The sequence below is a fragment of the Delphinus delphis genome, chromosome 8, assembly GCF_949987515.2.
Source record: "Delphinus delphis chromosome 8, mDelDel1.2, whole genome shotgun sequence".
Taxonomy (NCBI): Eukaryota; Metazoa; Chordata; class Mammalia; order Artiodactyla; family Delphinidae; genus Delphinus; species Delphinus delphis.
This window is the reverse complement of record NC_082690.1, coordinates 88,461,158-88,476,543: the sequence shown is the minus strand read 5'-3', so window position 1 is coordinate 88,476,543 and position 15,386 is coordinate 88,461,158. Positions and strand designations below refer to the sequence as shown.

Genomic DNA, 15,386 nt, shown 5'->3' with positions numbered 1-15,386 from the left:
AACCAAGAGTCTCTGAATTTTCCATGGAGTTACGGCAAGGAAAAGAAGGAACAGATTGGATGGAACAGTTCAAGCCAATCAGGTGAGGCTTCCCAAATTTGCATGGGCCACCGGATTGTCATGAGTCTAAGAAGTAAGAATATATACCAAAAGTGCTCAGTACATGTCTAACTAAACTGAATCAATGAAATGGACCTCTGGGTTCTTCAAACTAATAAGCTCATACTTTAGGTGTGATTCATTCAGTAAATATTTATTGAACACCTACTTTATTGCAGGTCCTTTTCAGGTGTTGGGGACACAGCAATAAAAAGACAGAGGAGGTCCATGCCCTCTTGCAGTTTATGATCTAATGGGAGAGTCAGATAAGACACAGACAAGGTACGATAATGGGATAAACCGGGAAGGAGTGAAGGTTGTAAGAACAGGATTAGATAGGGTGATCAAGAAAGAGACTGGGGAGACACATTTCACCTGAGACCTGAATAATGAGAAGGACCCAGCTACACCAAGACTTGGGAAGGCCAATCAGAAAGAAGAGTGCGAGCTAAGGTGGAAATAAGGTGGAAACAAGGTGGAGTGCTTGAAAAACAAAAAAGAATACGAACTTGTTAGAACATAATAAAAAATGAGGAAGAAGGTACAGGATGAGATTGGAGAGGTAAGTAGGGGCCATAGGGTGTAAGGGCTGGGTAGGCCAGGGTGAAAAGTATCGATTTCTCTTCCACATATGGAGAAATATTTTTCTAGGAAATTCTAAGATTGTCTCTTTCATGTCATTTCCCATGCTATTGTACTCAGGTACCTTCAACCTCCAAGAAAAAGCCAACGAAATGAAAATTTTTTGTGTCTTTTTCATATTTTAATTCATCCACACAATTACCTAGCACATAAGGAAAATTTATTCTTTTAAATGAGGATACAGCTCTATCTCATTCAAGGGAAAAGAAATTTCTTGATGAAGGAATCAAGGAAGTTCAATATCAGGTCTAAGTATTTCTTCTCCTTCTTGTGCAAAACTCCCCATAAGATGGATGCTGAAGGAATAAGATTGCTTGGTGTGCCACCACACTGAACAAGCTAGGGCTGGTACTGCAGGCTTGGAGTGAAATTTTCTCCACTCAAGTTTGTTCATGTTGTAACTGCTACCTTATTTCAAGATACTCTTTTTTTCTTCCCTCCCATTTTGGTGTATACATGCAGGAGCTTCTCCTTATCTTCTACTCTTTCTTATCCTCAATGCCACTACCTAATCCGGGTAAGCATTATCTATGAATACAAGCTCAGGCTTCTTCTAAAGGCATTTGGTTAGCGTTTGCCAGCCAACGTAAAATAAACCATTCACATTGATTCAAGGGACCCATAAAGCTGAAAGTCATAGAGGAGTATTTGCTAGTTAGGGGAAGAGTAATGGTATGGTTGAGACAAAACTATTTCATTCAAAGGCCTTAAGGGACCCATTTTCCAGTGTCACTTTTGCTGTAATGCACAGTTGCCCCAAATAATGTAGGAATCAAAAATTTCCAAAGCGGGGGACTTCCCTGGTGGCGCAGTGGTGAAGAATCTGCCTGCCAATGCAGGGGACACGGGTTCCAGCCCTGGTCCGGGAACATCCCACATGCCACGGAGCAACTAAGCCTGTGCACAACTACAGAGCCTACGCTCTAGAGCCCACGAGCCACAGCTACTGAGCACACATACCACAACTACTGAAGCCCGCACACCTAAAGTCTGTGCTCCACAAGAGAAGCCACCGCAATGAGAAGCCTGCACACCGCAACGAAGACCCAATGCACCCAAAAATAAATAAATTAAATTTATTTTTAAAAATTTCCAAAAGGAATGAAGCCAATAATACACCAACTCTACAGATAGAATGCTCTACAGTAACGTTCACCTGCCATCTACCCTGCCTAGTTAATGGAATACTCCACCAAAGTGTAATTCTTTTTGAATACTTAGTTTTGTTTCTTCTATTATAAAACTATTTAAGTACATAGAATTGGGATGCCTTAAAAATGGTGAAGTCTTTCTTCATCTAAAATACCAAAGTGCTATGTGTATATATATTGAGTCAAAAGAGATCCTCTGGTCTTATGAACAATTATGTCACAATGCAGTTGTCTCCTCAAGTCAGCATGTGTGTATAGATTGCATGCTAAAATCTTGTTTTAACCTCACAGTTGCTCCCTTGTCCCCTCATTGCATCAATCAAAAATCCTTGCTAGTTCTACATCCAAATCTCTAATCAAATCCATACCTTCCACATCCACTTACACTGCCTTAATTTTGGCTCTTATCTCCCACACAAACTATTCTAATAGCCTCCAATCAAAAAGTCCTACTGATTCTTCCTGGCCAGCCTCAAATGTCACCTCCTCTTTGAAGATTCTCCAGCTCTCCAAGGCATAATTTAATAACTCCAACTTGCTTTGCGCATACCTCTTAGTACACATTATGCTTACAAAACTCATTACACTCTACAGCAGTGCTGTCAAATAAAAATACACAAGCCACACGTGTAATTTTAAATGTTCTAGTAGCCTCATTAAAAAGGTAAAAAGAAATTGGTAATTTTTAATAATATATTTTATTTAACCAGATAGACCCAAAATATTATCATTTCAACATGTAATCAATACAAAAACAAGAGTCTATAATTTTTCATATTAATTCTTTGAAATCCAATGTGCATTTTACATTTATAGCATATTTTAGACACTAAGTTGTCATCAAAAGTAAATGATCTGTATTTAGATGTCATAAAATTTACAACTGAAAAAGCAGATTCACATACCCAACTTGTTCCAAATGGACTTGAGAGTTTTATAATAAGTGCATCAAATATCAACTTTATATTTTAAATGAAAATAAAATTAACATTTAAAAATCAGTTCCTCAGTCACACTAGTGGCTAGTGGCTATGATGTTGGACAGTGCAACTCTACCATAATTATTTGTTTATACATTTGTCTTCCCCACTATGTCAGACCATGTCTAATTTACTTGTATCCTCCCCATTGCCTAGCATAGGCTTGGCACATAAATGGTGTTTTGTGAAAGTCTTTTGACTAGACAAAGAAAAATAGATGTGGAAACCACCTGACTACAGCAATATTAAATCAAGAGCATTTTTTATAAGGAATATAAATGGCACTTTTTATGAATATATACACACACACAAGCACAGGCCTGTATGAAAACTAATTAAGACTAAGTACATTTGAAATTGGTGCAGCTGGTATGGAAAACAGTATGGTGGTTCCTCAAAAAACGAAAAATAGAGTTGCCACATGATCCTGAAATCCCACTCCTGGGCATATATCTAGACAAAATTATAATTCAAAAGGATACACGCATCGCAACGTTCACAGCAGTACCATTGACAATAGCCAAGATATGGAAACAGCCTAAATGTCTATCAACAGATGAATAGATAAAGAAGATATGGTGTATATATATATATATATATATATATATATATATATATATATATATAAAATGGAATACTACTCAGCCATAAAAAAGAATGAAGTAATGTCATCTGCAGCAACAATGGATGGACCTAGAGATTATCATACTAAGTGAACCAAGTCAGAAAGAGAAAGACAAATAACCATATGATATCACTTATATGTGGAATCTAATATATGACACAAATGAACTTATCTAGGAAACAGAAACAGACTCACAGACATAGACAACAGACTTGTGGTTGCCAGGGTGTTGGGGGGGGCAGGGGAGGAATGGATGGGGAGTTTGGGATTAGCAGATGCAAACTATTATATACAGCAGCAGTCCCCAACATTTTTGGCACCAGGGACCAGTTTCGTGGAAGACAATTTTTCCACAGACTAGGATGGGAGGGGATGGTTTGGGGATGATTCAAGCACATTACATTTATTGTGCACTTTATTTCTGCTATTATTACATTATAATATATAATGAAATAATTATACAATTCACCATAATGCAGAACCAGTGGGAGCCCTGAGCTTGTTTTCACTTGCCACTCACTGATAGGGTTTTGATATGAGTCTGCAAGCAATTGATTTATTATGGTCTCTGTGCAGTCAAACCTCTCCGCTAATGATAATCTGTATTTGCAGCCGCTCCCCAGTGCTGGCATCACCGCCTCAGCTCCACCCCAGATCATCAGGCATTAGATTCTCATAAGGAGCTCACAACCTAGACCCCTCGTGTGTGCAGTTCACAGTAGGGTTCGCGCTCCTATGAGAATCTAATGCCGCCGCTGATCTAACAGGAGGCAGAGCTCAGGCGATAATGCGAGCGATGGGGAGCGGCTGTAAATACAGATGAAGCTTTGTTTGCTCACCTGCCCACTGTTCACTTCCTGCTGTGCGGCCCGGATCCTAACAGGCCACAGATGGATACTGGTCCATGGCCCGGGGGTTGGGGACCCCTGATATACAGAATGGATAAGCAAGGTCCTACTATATAGCACAGGGAACGATATTCAGTATCCTATAATAAACCATAATGGAAAAGAAAAAATAGAAATAAAATATATACAGTCAAAGAAAAAAAAGACTAAGTACATTTGATGTTACTGATTCCTTCAATGATAAAAGTTACTTCGTACACACTATTCCCCCTTCGTCTGTGCCTTCACCACTTTTTCTCCTCCCTTTAAAGCACTCGTGGGTATTTTACACAATTAGCACTTCCTAATAGTTTCTACATTCTCTAGTTGTCTTCTCTATCCGTGCCTTGCCTTCTCAAATGATACTGTAAACTTCTGGAAATAGAGATCATTCCTTGTACTTTGTAACTTTCCTCACACATGGCTGAACAGCAATAACAAAGTGCAAGAATTTAATATATGACATATAATCAATTCTCAGACGCTTTCTTTTTCAGTAAAGTCTTTTCCCAATCAATCCTAGACGCCCAACCTCTCAGCACTCACATTCATACCACTATCTCTGGACACCTGAGACCATGACCTATCACATAGTCAGTTCTTTGTGTTTTGCATGTTCAATTGCCCTTCCTCCCCAAGGAGGCGGGACGAAATTTCCAGTCTTTGTTACAATACCCCACATTACCTAGTTTCCGCACTCTCATCAGATGGACCCTTCTGTAGGCACTGCTTCCTGTCCCCATTTGCCACCTCCATCTCCCCCGACCAGCCATGGATGCAGCCATGTGACAGGAGAGAACTCTGTAAGGGTAGAGTCTCATAAAACGCTATAAAGTTTCATCTCCCTACTGACAAATAACTCTGATAAATCAACGCACACACAAATTTCCACAAAAGGGATTATAGTAGGTATATATTTTATTCTAACGTTGCTCGAATAAGAACAAAATAAAAATAAACACGAAGATGTCTTGGTGGATCAGTCCCGGGGTTTCTCCAAGTCTGTGCTCTTCCTCTTTTGCTTGCATAGCTCTTTGATGGTATCTACCTCTGCAGGAGTGAACTTGGGGGTTAGCATCACAGCGTCATAATCAAATTCTTCATCAAGTGAGAAGGGCCGAACTTCACCTCCGACTATCTATAAAAGGTAACAAAGGAGGAAAATAACATATAATCATTGTAAATGAAGATAAAGTTGAAAACATAAACTCTCTATTAATATTTAATTAAACTTTTTTTAGAGTTCAGCACTCTGAGCTGATTAAGCTGTTTTTAAGTAAAGGAATAAATTCAATTATTCAATTTGACCTAATTTAAGCCTCTTAATATGCCCCATTTGTACCATCCTGCATCTGAATGAATATCATTAACTAATTCTGCCCACGGCAAGAGGAATCAGAAAGTCTCTCTTGCACACATTCATTACATTTTTACCATTTGTAGTGTTAGGGCTACAGGCATATGGAAAAACTAAGAGTTATATTCAAATGTGAGAAAATATACCTTAAGATTTTGGTCAACCTTAAGGACAATTTTACCATTTACTAAAAAAGACCTGTAGCAATAAAATATCATTTTCAAAGATAAAAATACTCTCTGCTTAATATACTTACTTCTTCAGATAATACTTGGGCCAATAGCAGCAGGAATTAAAACACATAGTAGCACCCTAAATTAAAAAGTCCAAGATCCTTTCTTCCTACCAAGAATTTTTAAAATATTACAGAATTTATCTGCAACTCAGAGTAGTTGCAAAGAGATGTAATAATTTTGTATCTACTTATTCATAATCTGTCAATTTTAAAGACTTCCTAAAGGAAGGTAGATTAAAAAGAGCATATTTTCCAATAAACAAAAGAGATTTAATGCCTTAAATCTCACTGTATCACCCCTTAAAAGGCCTCTCCAAAAGCAAATGGTGTGTGATACAGTGAAATCACCCAGCACCTCTGTGTCGCTCTCTATTATGTATGGTGATGCTGAAATAATTGAAAAGGATGGCTTATGCAAGAATGAAAAAAATGCCCTGACGCTATAATCAGCTTTCAATATTCTTGCATGGAAAATGATCTCATTTAGTGGCTTTTGCAATGTTCTTGAAAATGGAGCATCTAGCTCAGCAACTGTGTACTGTTACCAAAGGTGCAAAAAAACAAAACAAAACACCCCAAAACATGAAAAGTAGATATCTCCTATCTGTTTAGCAAGTTGCATCTTGTAGTTGGGTGTGCAGTGCTAATAGCAAACACCCAGCCATCTATCATCCTTTCTCGGTAAAACCAGCACGAGAACAAATTTCAGAGCCTTGCTCACTTCCTCTTTGTTAGAAAGTGTCTGTGTGCTTTCCTGACAAAGGTAATGATGGGAGCTGCCACTGAGTGAGTCCCCACCATGCGCCAGCCCCAGTACTAGGAACCGTGCAGGCATTAGCAGTAATCTTCAAACAACCCATCTTACAAAGCTCTGAAAGGTTAAGTAACTTGCCAAGGCTACACAGTTAGTAAGGAAGAGAAGCAAGATTTGAATCCCGAGCGACCTGTAGATAAAGCTTCACCTTCGCAACAAAAAACACCAGTAAAGATCGACCTTGAAGTTTTCACTAAGCCAAGTCACAGCTCTTTGGGAGAAAAGATATTTTCTAAATAAGCTAAAAAATTCTCACAGCCTATCATAAAAAAATGCACTCGAAAAAAAAAAAGAGAAAAAAAAATGCACTCGAGGATCCACATAATACCATGACTATCTTTAAAAGAGCAGCTGTACCCTGGGAGCAACTCAGTCTGCCGAGTGGCTAATCTGTCCATTTAGGTCACTTTCTGAAGATTAAATTTATTGTCACCACAAAGTGACAGTGGGGGTAATATGGCTAAGACCAGCTCAAATGAAGAAACACAGACACAAGGACACAGTATGCTCATTTCCTGAATAGAAGCATCCTCGCCGTCTCTAACTCTATCCAGCAGTAAGCGCTGAAGTTTGCAGGCCTGGTCCTGGCAGAAGACGAGAAAGAGCCCCCTCTCTGCCAGTGCTTCGGTCTGAAGGGATTCTTACTGCCCATGGACACCTGGTTGAAGACCTGCCATCCACATGTCCACCAAGTTTCAGGCTGCCCATTGCACTAGGACTTTGAACCCTATCCTGAGGTCTCTAAAACCTGCCTAGACCTTACTAGCCACTCTCACTAGATGCAGTCACTTTGCCTTCATCCAGCTCCCTCTGAGGCTGGAAAGCAGGTTCAAATTAGACAAATCCCTTTGCTGAGCTAAAATCCCAGCGAGACCATCATACCATCCTCCCCGCTCCCTCACCCAGCCCGAGCAACCCTCACACGCCCACCTCCCTGCCCTCTACGTGTTCACTCCGTAAACACTCACTGAGTGCTTAATGTGAATTAGACACCGGGAACACAAGGATGAAAAGAAGCAAAATCTGTGCCCACGAGGTTTCATAACTTCAGGGAGAAGACGGAAGTAAATGAGTGATTTCATTATCATGCTCCATGCTCCCCAACAGAGGGATGCAAAAAGGGCTAAAGGAGCACAGAGGGTAAAGTGCTGAAGCTTAACTTAGCCTCAGCTGAGTGTGGCCACTCTCCAGAAAACCCTACTCACCTCCCCACTCATCACCCCACTCAGGACCCACCTTTTATCAGCAACGCAGACAGACTACGGCTTGTATGTTGAACTTCCAGACTCTCTGACGAGGGCTGACTCCTGTGACCAAGTTAGTCCTTTCTCCCAGATAGGGTCCAACCCACCACCTTCTTACTCCTCTCCCTTCCCCACGGTCCCCATACACCTTTCGGCCGTAATATCCAACAGTATGGAACTAGAGATATAGAAATTTATCCTTAAGTGAAAAGTTTTTTATTTTCCTTTAAGTTCTTTTTCATACACTGAAATTTTTCTCTATTGTGGAGCATGATTTCCTTCATCAGTCATTTGTTATTAACCGAAACAGCAACAAGAAATAAGTTTCTAGCTAGCCAATAAACATATGAGGCCAACACAATAATTATTCATTTACAATACACTTAAAAATATAAAAATATACTTATAAATGTCTTCACTTAGAAACTGACTTATTAACAGCAGCTATCATTGTTAGATTAATTCCTTAGGCAATCAGTTAAATGCTGAAATATAAAAGCAAGAAACGAAGAAGAATAATAATTTCATATCTGCAATGCCAAAATATGATACTCAAGACCTTTTAAAACATTTTGGGGGTATCACTGTCTCTCTATACTGCAAGGTGGCCAGTACATCTCTGGATCAAAATGTCAGAGGAATAGTCTCCTGCAATCATTCAGATATATTCCATTCTTTCCACAAAAGTTTATTAAAGTCTAGGCACTGTGTAGGTGCTGAGGATACAAGGATGCAGACCTGTATGAAATCACAGAGAAATGAGATAGACACATCAACTGATCATTGTAGTAAAATGTAGTAAGTACACATACACATGGTATAGTTAGAAGGTGACAGGAACAGAGAAGGAACACCTAACCCAGCCCAGGTTGGAAGGCACTGGGAAGGATTCAGAGGAGGCTTTCTGGAAGAGGTGCTGTCTAAGCAGAATCTTCAAGGGTAATATTATTTAACAAGGTTGAGGGAAGACGAGCTTTGCAGACAAAAGCAGGTCTCATGAACAGGCCAAGTCAGAAACACACAGAATTTCACATATGTGTATCTGCGAGTAGTTCAGTGTTGTCAGAGCAGAAAATGTCAGGTAGAGAGTGGCAAGAGACGAAGATGGTGCCAGATCATGGCAGGTCTTATATGCTACTTTTCCCAGAGATGACGAAAAGTTGCTGAAGGATTTTTTGAAAGCAGGTAGATACTTGGTATCTGTGCATTTCAAATAAATTCTTTCCTTCATTCAAATGTTAACTGAGCACCTACAATGAGACACAGGCGTGCAGAGAACAGGAGGAGACCCTGCCCTCTTGGAGGGTACATCAAGAAAGATCACTCTGAAGGCTGAACAGAGGGTAGATTGGGAGTCAGGAGACTAGTCGGGAGCCTGCTGAAGCAGTCCAGACAAGATAATGAGAACAGGGCATTGAGAGCAGATATTTTAAAATATTAGAAAGTGAAATTAACAGCACTTGATGACTGATCTGGATATGGAAGGGAAGCTCAGTTTTTAACATGTTGATTTGAATGTACCTCAAGGAATCCAGATAGAATTGTCAACAGGCAACTGAACCCACAAACCTGAAGCTCGGCAAAAGGTCTGAAGCTGGAGATACAGATTTGGAGACATAAGCACAAAAGGTAGTAACCTATAGATGAAAACAGATCCAAGTATGCAAGCGGGAAGAGCTGTAGGTTTAGCATGGAACCCTGAGGAATACCAACTCCTAAGGGAAGCATGGAGGGAAAACCCCCAAAGGAGGCAGGGAAAGAACACTCAGAGAAATACACAAAGAATCTGAGAAGAGCTGGGAAGAGGGAACCAGTGGACCATGTGTGTCAGGGAAAATCAATGGTAAAAAACACAGTAGACAGTCCCATTAAAATAAAGGCTGAAAATTGTCCATTGGGATGATTGGCAATGATAAAGTACCTTTATTCTGAATATGTCCAGGCAGGTGATTAGACCAAGGGCATTTTGCAATGAACTGAATGAGGAGTGAGGGGAAAGGAAGCAGAGTCAACTAGAGGAGTCGAGTCTGTTGGGTTTCTGAAGTCTGTATGAAAAGGGAGAAAAAAGACTAGACAATAGCCAAGGGGGGTCCGAGGTAAAGGGAAGGTTGTTTTTTCTTTAGTTTTCTTTCATTTTGTTAAGGATGGGAGAGACTTAAACATGTTTACACGTTGAGGGCAATGAACCAATAGAGAAGGAAAGAGACAAGGACCCTAACCATCTTATTATACCAGAAAATCACTCCCTATAGCGAGGAAAGTTTCCTGATTATTTGTTCATTCAATACTTATTGCATGTCTCCTATACGCAAAGCACTGAATTCGGCACTAGTTGCGACTTTTTTGCATTTTAATTAAATAACCTTATAGAGACACACACGAGTGAATGTAGGGTCTTGTAAGACAAGGGGCATATACGTAATTCAAAGTGAACCCTGATGTACACTGCAGTTCAGAACACATCACTGTGATCTTCAAAATGACAACTTTTCAAATACTGTAAAGCTGCAGTTCTATTTATGCATTTCAGCTGTTGGCTACTGTGGCGTACTTTGGGAATTCTCTTCTTTCAAGTTAGGTTCATTTTGAGGTTCTAAGATATAAGGCTCCAAGTTTTTTAGATTGCAAACTGAACTTCTGACTTATTTCAAAGAGCAGAATTCGTGCAATGGAACACCAAATCCCCTGCGACGAAACAGAAAACAACTGTGAATTAAGTTATTAACTTGTGATTTTTGCCTAAGGAGCTGAGAGAAACACGTGGATTTCAGGCGTCTAATTTCAAATCTAATTGAAATCTTTTTGTAGCCTCTGAGGGAACAGAATTTGTACACTATTAGAAAATTGCTAGTTTTCTTAAAATTGCTCACATGATTTATTGTAAGAGGGACACTATTACAGAAGGAATCATTTTCATTCACAGTACCATGTAGGCAAATTAAAGGAAATAGAACTAATGCTCAAATCAATAATAGTAGCATTTAGCTGTAGGTTATCTTACACAGTAATATGATAAATAAACTGTCTATACAGGTGAAAAATTTTAGAGTCCCATTTTTTTTTTTTTTTTTTTTGGCAGTATGCGGGCCTCTCACTGCTGTGGCCTCTCCCGTTGCGGAGCACAGGCTCTGGACGCGCAGGCTCAGCGGCCATGGCTCACGGGCCCAGCCGCTCCGCGGCATGTGGGATCCTCCCGGACCGGGGCACGAACCCGTGTCCCCTGCATCGGCAGGTGGACTCTCAACCACTGTGCCATCAGGGAAGCCCTAGAGTCCCATTTTGAATTGGAAAAACAGGCAATCTCCCATTAAAATACTACAAAAGTTTCTTCAATGACCTCTTCTATATTTTGGGAAGTAGGACAAGAACTCACAATTTTTCATCTTCTTAATGTGAATTCTTTTTGTTCAGTAAAGTTGTTCAAAACTTCCAAAATTCAGCAAAATAGAGTAACTACGGCAAGAAGTTATTCACAAAGGGAAAGTGGAAGGCTCTTGAAAAACGTTTGACTGTAAGGAGGAAATGCACATGTATAAAAGCAGCGATAAAATTAGGAAAAAAATTAAATAGGTCCAGTCCATATGAGGAAGTTACGGATTCTCATTAGGCAATTAAGAGGAAGTCAGGACATCCAGGATAAGTTTCCTCTTTTGAGATTGACATCACAGAAAGCAACTACCATCTCTCACCCAAAACAGCCCGTTGCATGTGCTGGAAATTGGTGATTATGTTCTTTTACCTACATTGGGTATTTTAAAATAAGATTAATACTATTAAACCAAGGCAGAGTTGGTGTGGTATTGTGACTCTAGACATTCTGAAACATTTCTCTAACAAATAGTGGTTAGAAGTTAAAATCCCACCCAAAATATTACTCTGGATCTTTAAAAAGCAGCAAATTATTCATCTATGTCTCATTTTTGCCAACACAAAAATTGTTCATATCATTTTGATTCGAACACTGAAAAATGTTCACATTCTCTGGGAAGAAATTTATACTCCTTTTAAAGATACAACCATACACAGGGTTTTAACTAGCATTTTACTGGCTATATGATTGATTCCAGAAATCATTCTTTTTTTTTAACACATCAACTAAAACCATTTTGTAACAATTTCTATAATGGCACTAGGTGCCACTGACCACTGACTGGTCCAATAATTTGTATGGTCACAACTGAAGTCAAGAACTTGAACAAGTCTTTAAAAGAAACTGATTCCTGCTAGAAATCACCTTGTAATTATAGTTTCTTAATACTCAGGGAAAGCAATCTATAATTCAAAAAGCACGTTGAAAAGTGGCTATCTCCACAAGTTTATCTGGTAAACAATTTGGGGTTTAATATAAGTCTGCAAGCATCCTAGATAGACTTCTGTGATGTCAGTGAACAAAAGTTCTATGAGAAAAGGGCAATTTAAAATTGAAATGTGTGGATTACTTCTGATTCAATGACTGCTTCCATAACATCAAGTGACAAGACTAGTACCCAAACAACTAAATAATCACGAAACACCCTAGTGTTTTTATTAGGAAGCAATAATAAAGAGCCCTTAACAACTTCTTGTGCCCCATCCCCTTTCATGGTAGAGTAATAAAGGTGATAAAGGTCACTACCCAGCACCATCAGCAGCCTTGGTTGGCACATGCTTGTTAAGTATATGTAGATGAGTTGCAAATGATGGTGAAAGATGGCTTTCAAGTTGTGCATTTGGGGGCGTTAACATGTGGCAGATTCCATTCTCCTGTGCTGGTGAAGCGCATGTCTGGATGACATTTCCCAGCCTCCCCAGTGACCAGATAGGAACATGTGACTAAGTGGTTGCCAATGGAATGTGAGCAGAGATGAAGAGCCCTGAGTCCTAAGCCCTGGGGGAACTTGCTGCTCCCACATTCTCATCCCTTGCCCCTGCAGGTAGGACAGTGACCTGACTTGGAATATGCACATGAGGACAATGTCCTGAGGTTCAGTGGAGATCCAGAGAGAAGGAACCTGGGCCCTGGTAACCCCAGGGCACAGAAGCACCTGCTCATTTTAAAGGCTCTCTACAGACTGCCACATGAGAGAAATAAACTTCTGTCTCCTTTCAGCCACTGATTTATTGTTGGGATTGCCTACTATAGCAGCCTGGCCTTACCTTAACTAATGCAAAATGTTTTTAGGACCTTGGAAACAATAATAAAAAGAAAAGTGGCCAGTGCAGACTAAAAGAGATAAGAAAACTTTCCATCCTTTCTCTTGCGGAGTCCCCAAGTAGCACTGTCCCTGTAGCATGGCGAACATCATGACACAAACATAGTTTCCACGTAAAAACATAATTGCTCTCTCTGTGTGTTTAAAAGGGATTATACACATTAGAGAGAGATGGCAGTGAGAGGGACCCAATTAAGCAACCTGAACTGTAAATCTTCCCAAATCTCAGAAAAATACAGAAGCACAAGGGTGTAGTGGCATTACTCTGAAAGGACTAGTTACAAAATCAAGGCAATTTCAAGAGGATTGAATTCCCTGTGGAGTACCTCTTCCCTTTGTTCCCCTGCTCCTTTTCCAGTGGGCCTTGGCTTCACTCCAGAGGTAAGAGGCTGGGCCACGGAAGGAATGTAAGAAGGAACACTCATGCTCCTGTCCTGCTCCACCTCTCCTGGAAGCAGCAGCAAATCTGTCGAATACAAAATATTTCACTTGATCCCTTCACCAAGTCCACAATTGACCTAAGTCACCTAAAAGTCTATGATAGTCAAAAAAATGAGCAAATATGCTCAAGTGAAGCAGGTCCATTTCACATTGCCTGTCCTCACTTGGGAACTTGACTCAGGGATTCTCCTTTCTATAAAATAGAAGTCGTCAGTGCGTTGGCTTTTATTTTATAGTTGCAATGTTACAATCCATCCAAAAGGTCTGGGAGAAATGTTGTTTTCGGAATAACTTGATCACGCCTCTCACCCTCAACCCAATTCTACTTCTACAGGAAAGTAAGTCAAGAAGATGCTACTTTTGCCTCATTTTGCCATATTTTCCTGAGGGGGTGAAGAGAAAGAAAATGGAGTGCTGATTTCATCCTGTAACAATATGGCAATATTTCAAAAAAACATATTAAAAAACAATGATGCCAGAAGGAAGGAACTTTAACTTCCAGCAGAAAAATGAAATACTCTGTCATACTCAGAACGCATGGCCCACTTCTCAACGCATGCAAACAACAACAACAATGTGTTTCCGGCTTGTTTAACACAATCACAAGAATTCAAAAGCCAATCTTGGTTTTCTGATCGATCCATTAGAAGTGGATGTGTTTCCTTATTTTTGCACGTGTGACAGAACATCGATGCATCACAAACAACTGATGACCTTCCGCAGCTTTCTCTGAAGACAAAAACAAACAGAAGCACAACAGGATCCCTCCTCCGTCTAAGTTTTCGCAGGACCAGAAGGGCTGCGACCAATAACTTGCAGCTGGCGCAAGATGCTGCTGCCTGCTATTCAATGATGATCCTAATTAAGACACTAATTAAGTTCTCAGTGGAAGTGATTAATTAACAACAGGCATGCCTTGGTTGTTGCCAAGGGCAGCATGTATGGGGAGATAACTGAGCAGGTATTGATATTCAAAAACTGAAACTTATTTGAAATACGTCTCTCACCACTACAGCTATCACCTCCACAAAAGACATGATTACAAAATTCTTAAGACTTCAGCAACAGGGAACATGGCAAACAGCCTAGAAACTGAGCACGTGGGCAGGGGGATGGTGAAGAAGGAAGTTCTACTATGATTAATTATTGAAATCATAGAATATGACCTGATTAATTAGGAGAAATAAAAACAATAATAATAGCCGGCATTTTACATGCATTAACTCCGCCAATCCTCTCAACAACTCTGTTATTTCCTCTTTTAGAGGCAATGAGCTCTAACACTGAGAGTCACCCCAGCCACCTCACTCACGGCGCCACAGCTGCAGTCTGTCTGCGGAGCCCGTGCTCCTAGCTCATGATGCCACATCATGAACTTACTTTTAAGTAAGCACTTTCACCACATATATTATTTAAAATCTATCAGATTGTACCTCCAAACTCAGGGCCAAGAAATGTCACTACGATAGCACATTAGCGTGATTAGTAAGTGTTCAGGGCATTTTACAATTTTATAACCAGAAGTAATATTTTTTAATATATATTTCTTTTTTAAATTTTCTAAAATTAACTAATTTATTTAGTTTGGCTGCGTTGGGTCTTTGCTGCCGCGTGTGGGCTTTCTCTAATTGCGGGGAGCGGGGGCTACTCTTCATTGAGAGCCCAGGCTTCTCATTGTGGTAGCTTCTGTTGCGGAGCACGGGCTCTAGGCGCGTGGGC

At 40.1% G+C, this 15,386-nt stretch overlaps 1 protein-coding gene across 3 annotated transcripts in view; it reads right to left on the bottom strand.

The window, feature by feature from the left end:
* Nucleotides 1-5,286: 5,286 nt before the first annotated feature.
* Nucleotides 5,287-15,386, bottom strand: part of IFTAP (intraflagellar transport associated protein) — a 59,461-nt gene continuing 49,361 nt past the window's right edge. For all 3 annotated transcript variants that reach the window (XM_060018738.1, XM_060018737.1, XM_060018739.1), the window contains 2 exons: nucleotides 13,553-13,692; nucleotides 5,287-5,522 (listed from right to left, as the gene is read on the bottom strand). In XM_060018738.1, the coding sequence (XP_059874721.1) occupies nucleotides 5,364-5,522; nucleotides 13,553-13,692 (299 nt within the window). In that variant the 3' untranslated portion in view covers nucleotides 5,287-5,363. The remainder of the gene's footprint in view (nucleotides 5,523-13,552; nucleotides 13,693-15,386) is intronic.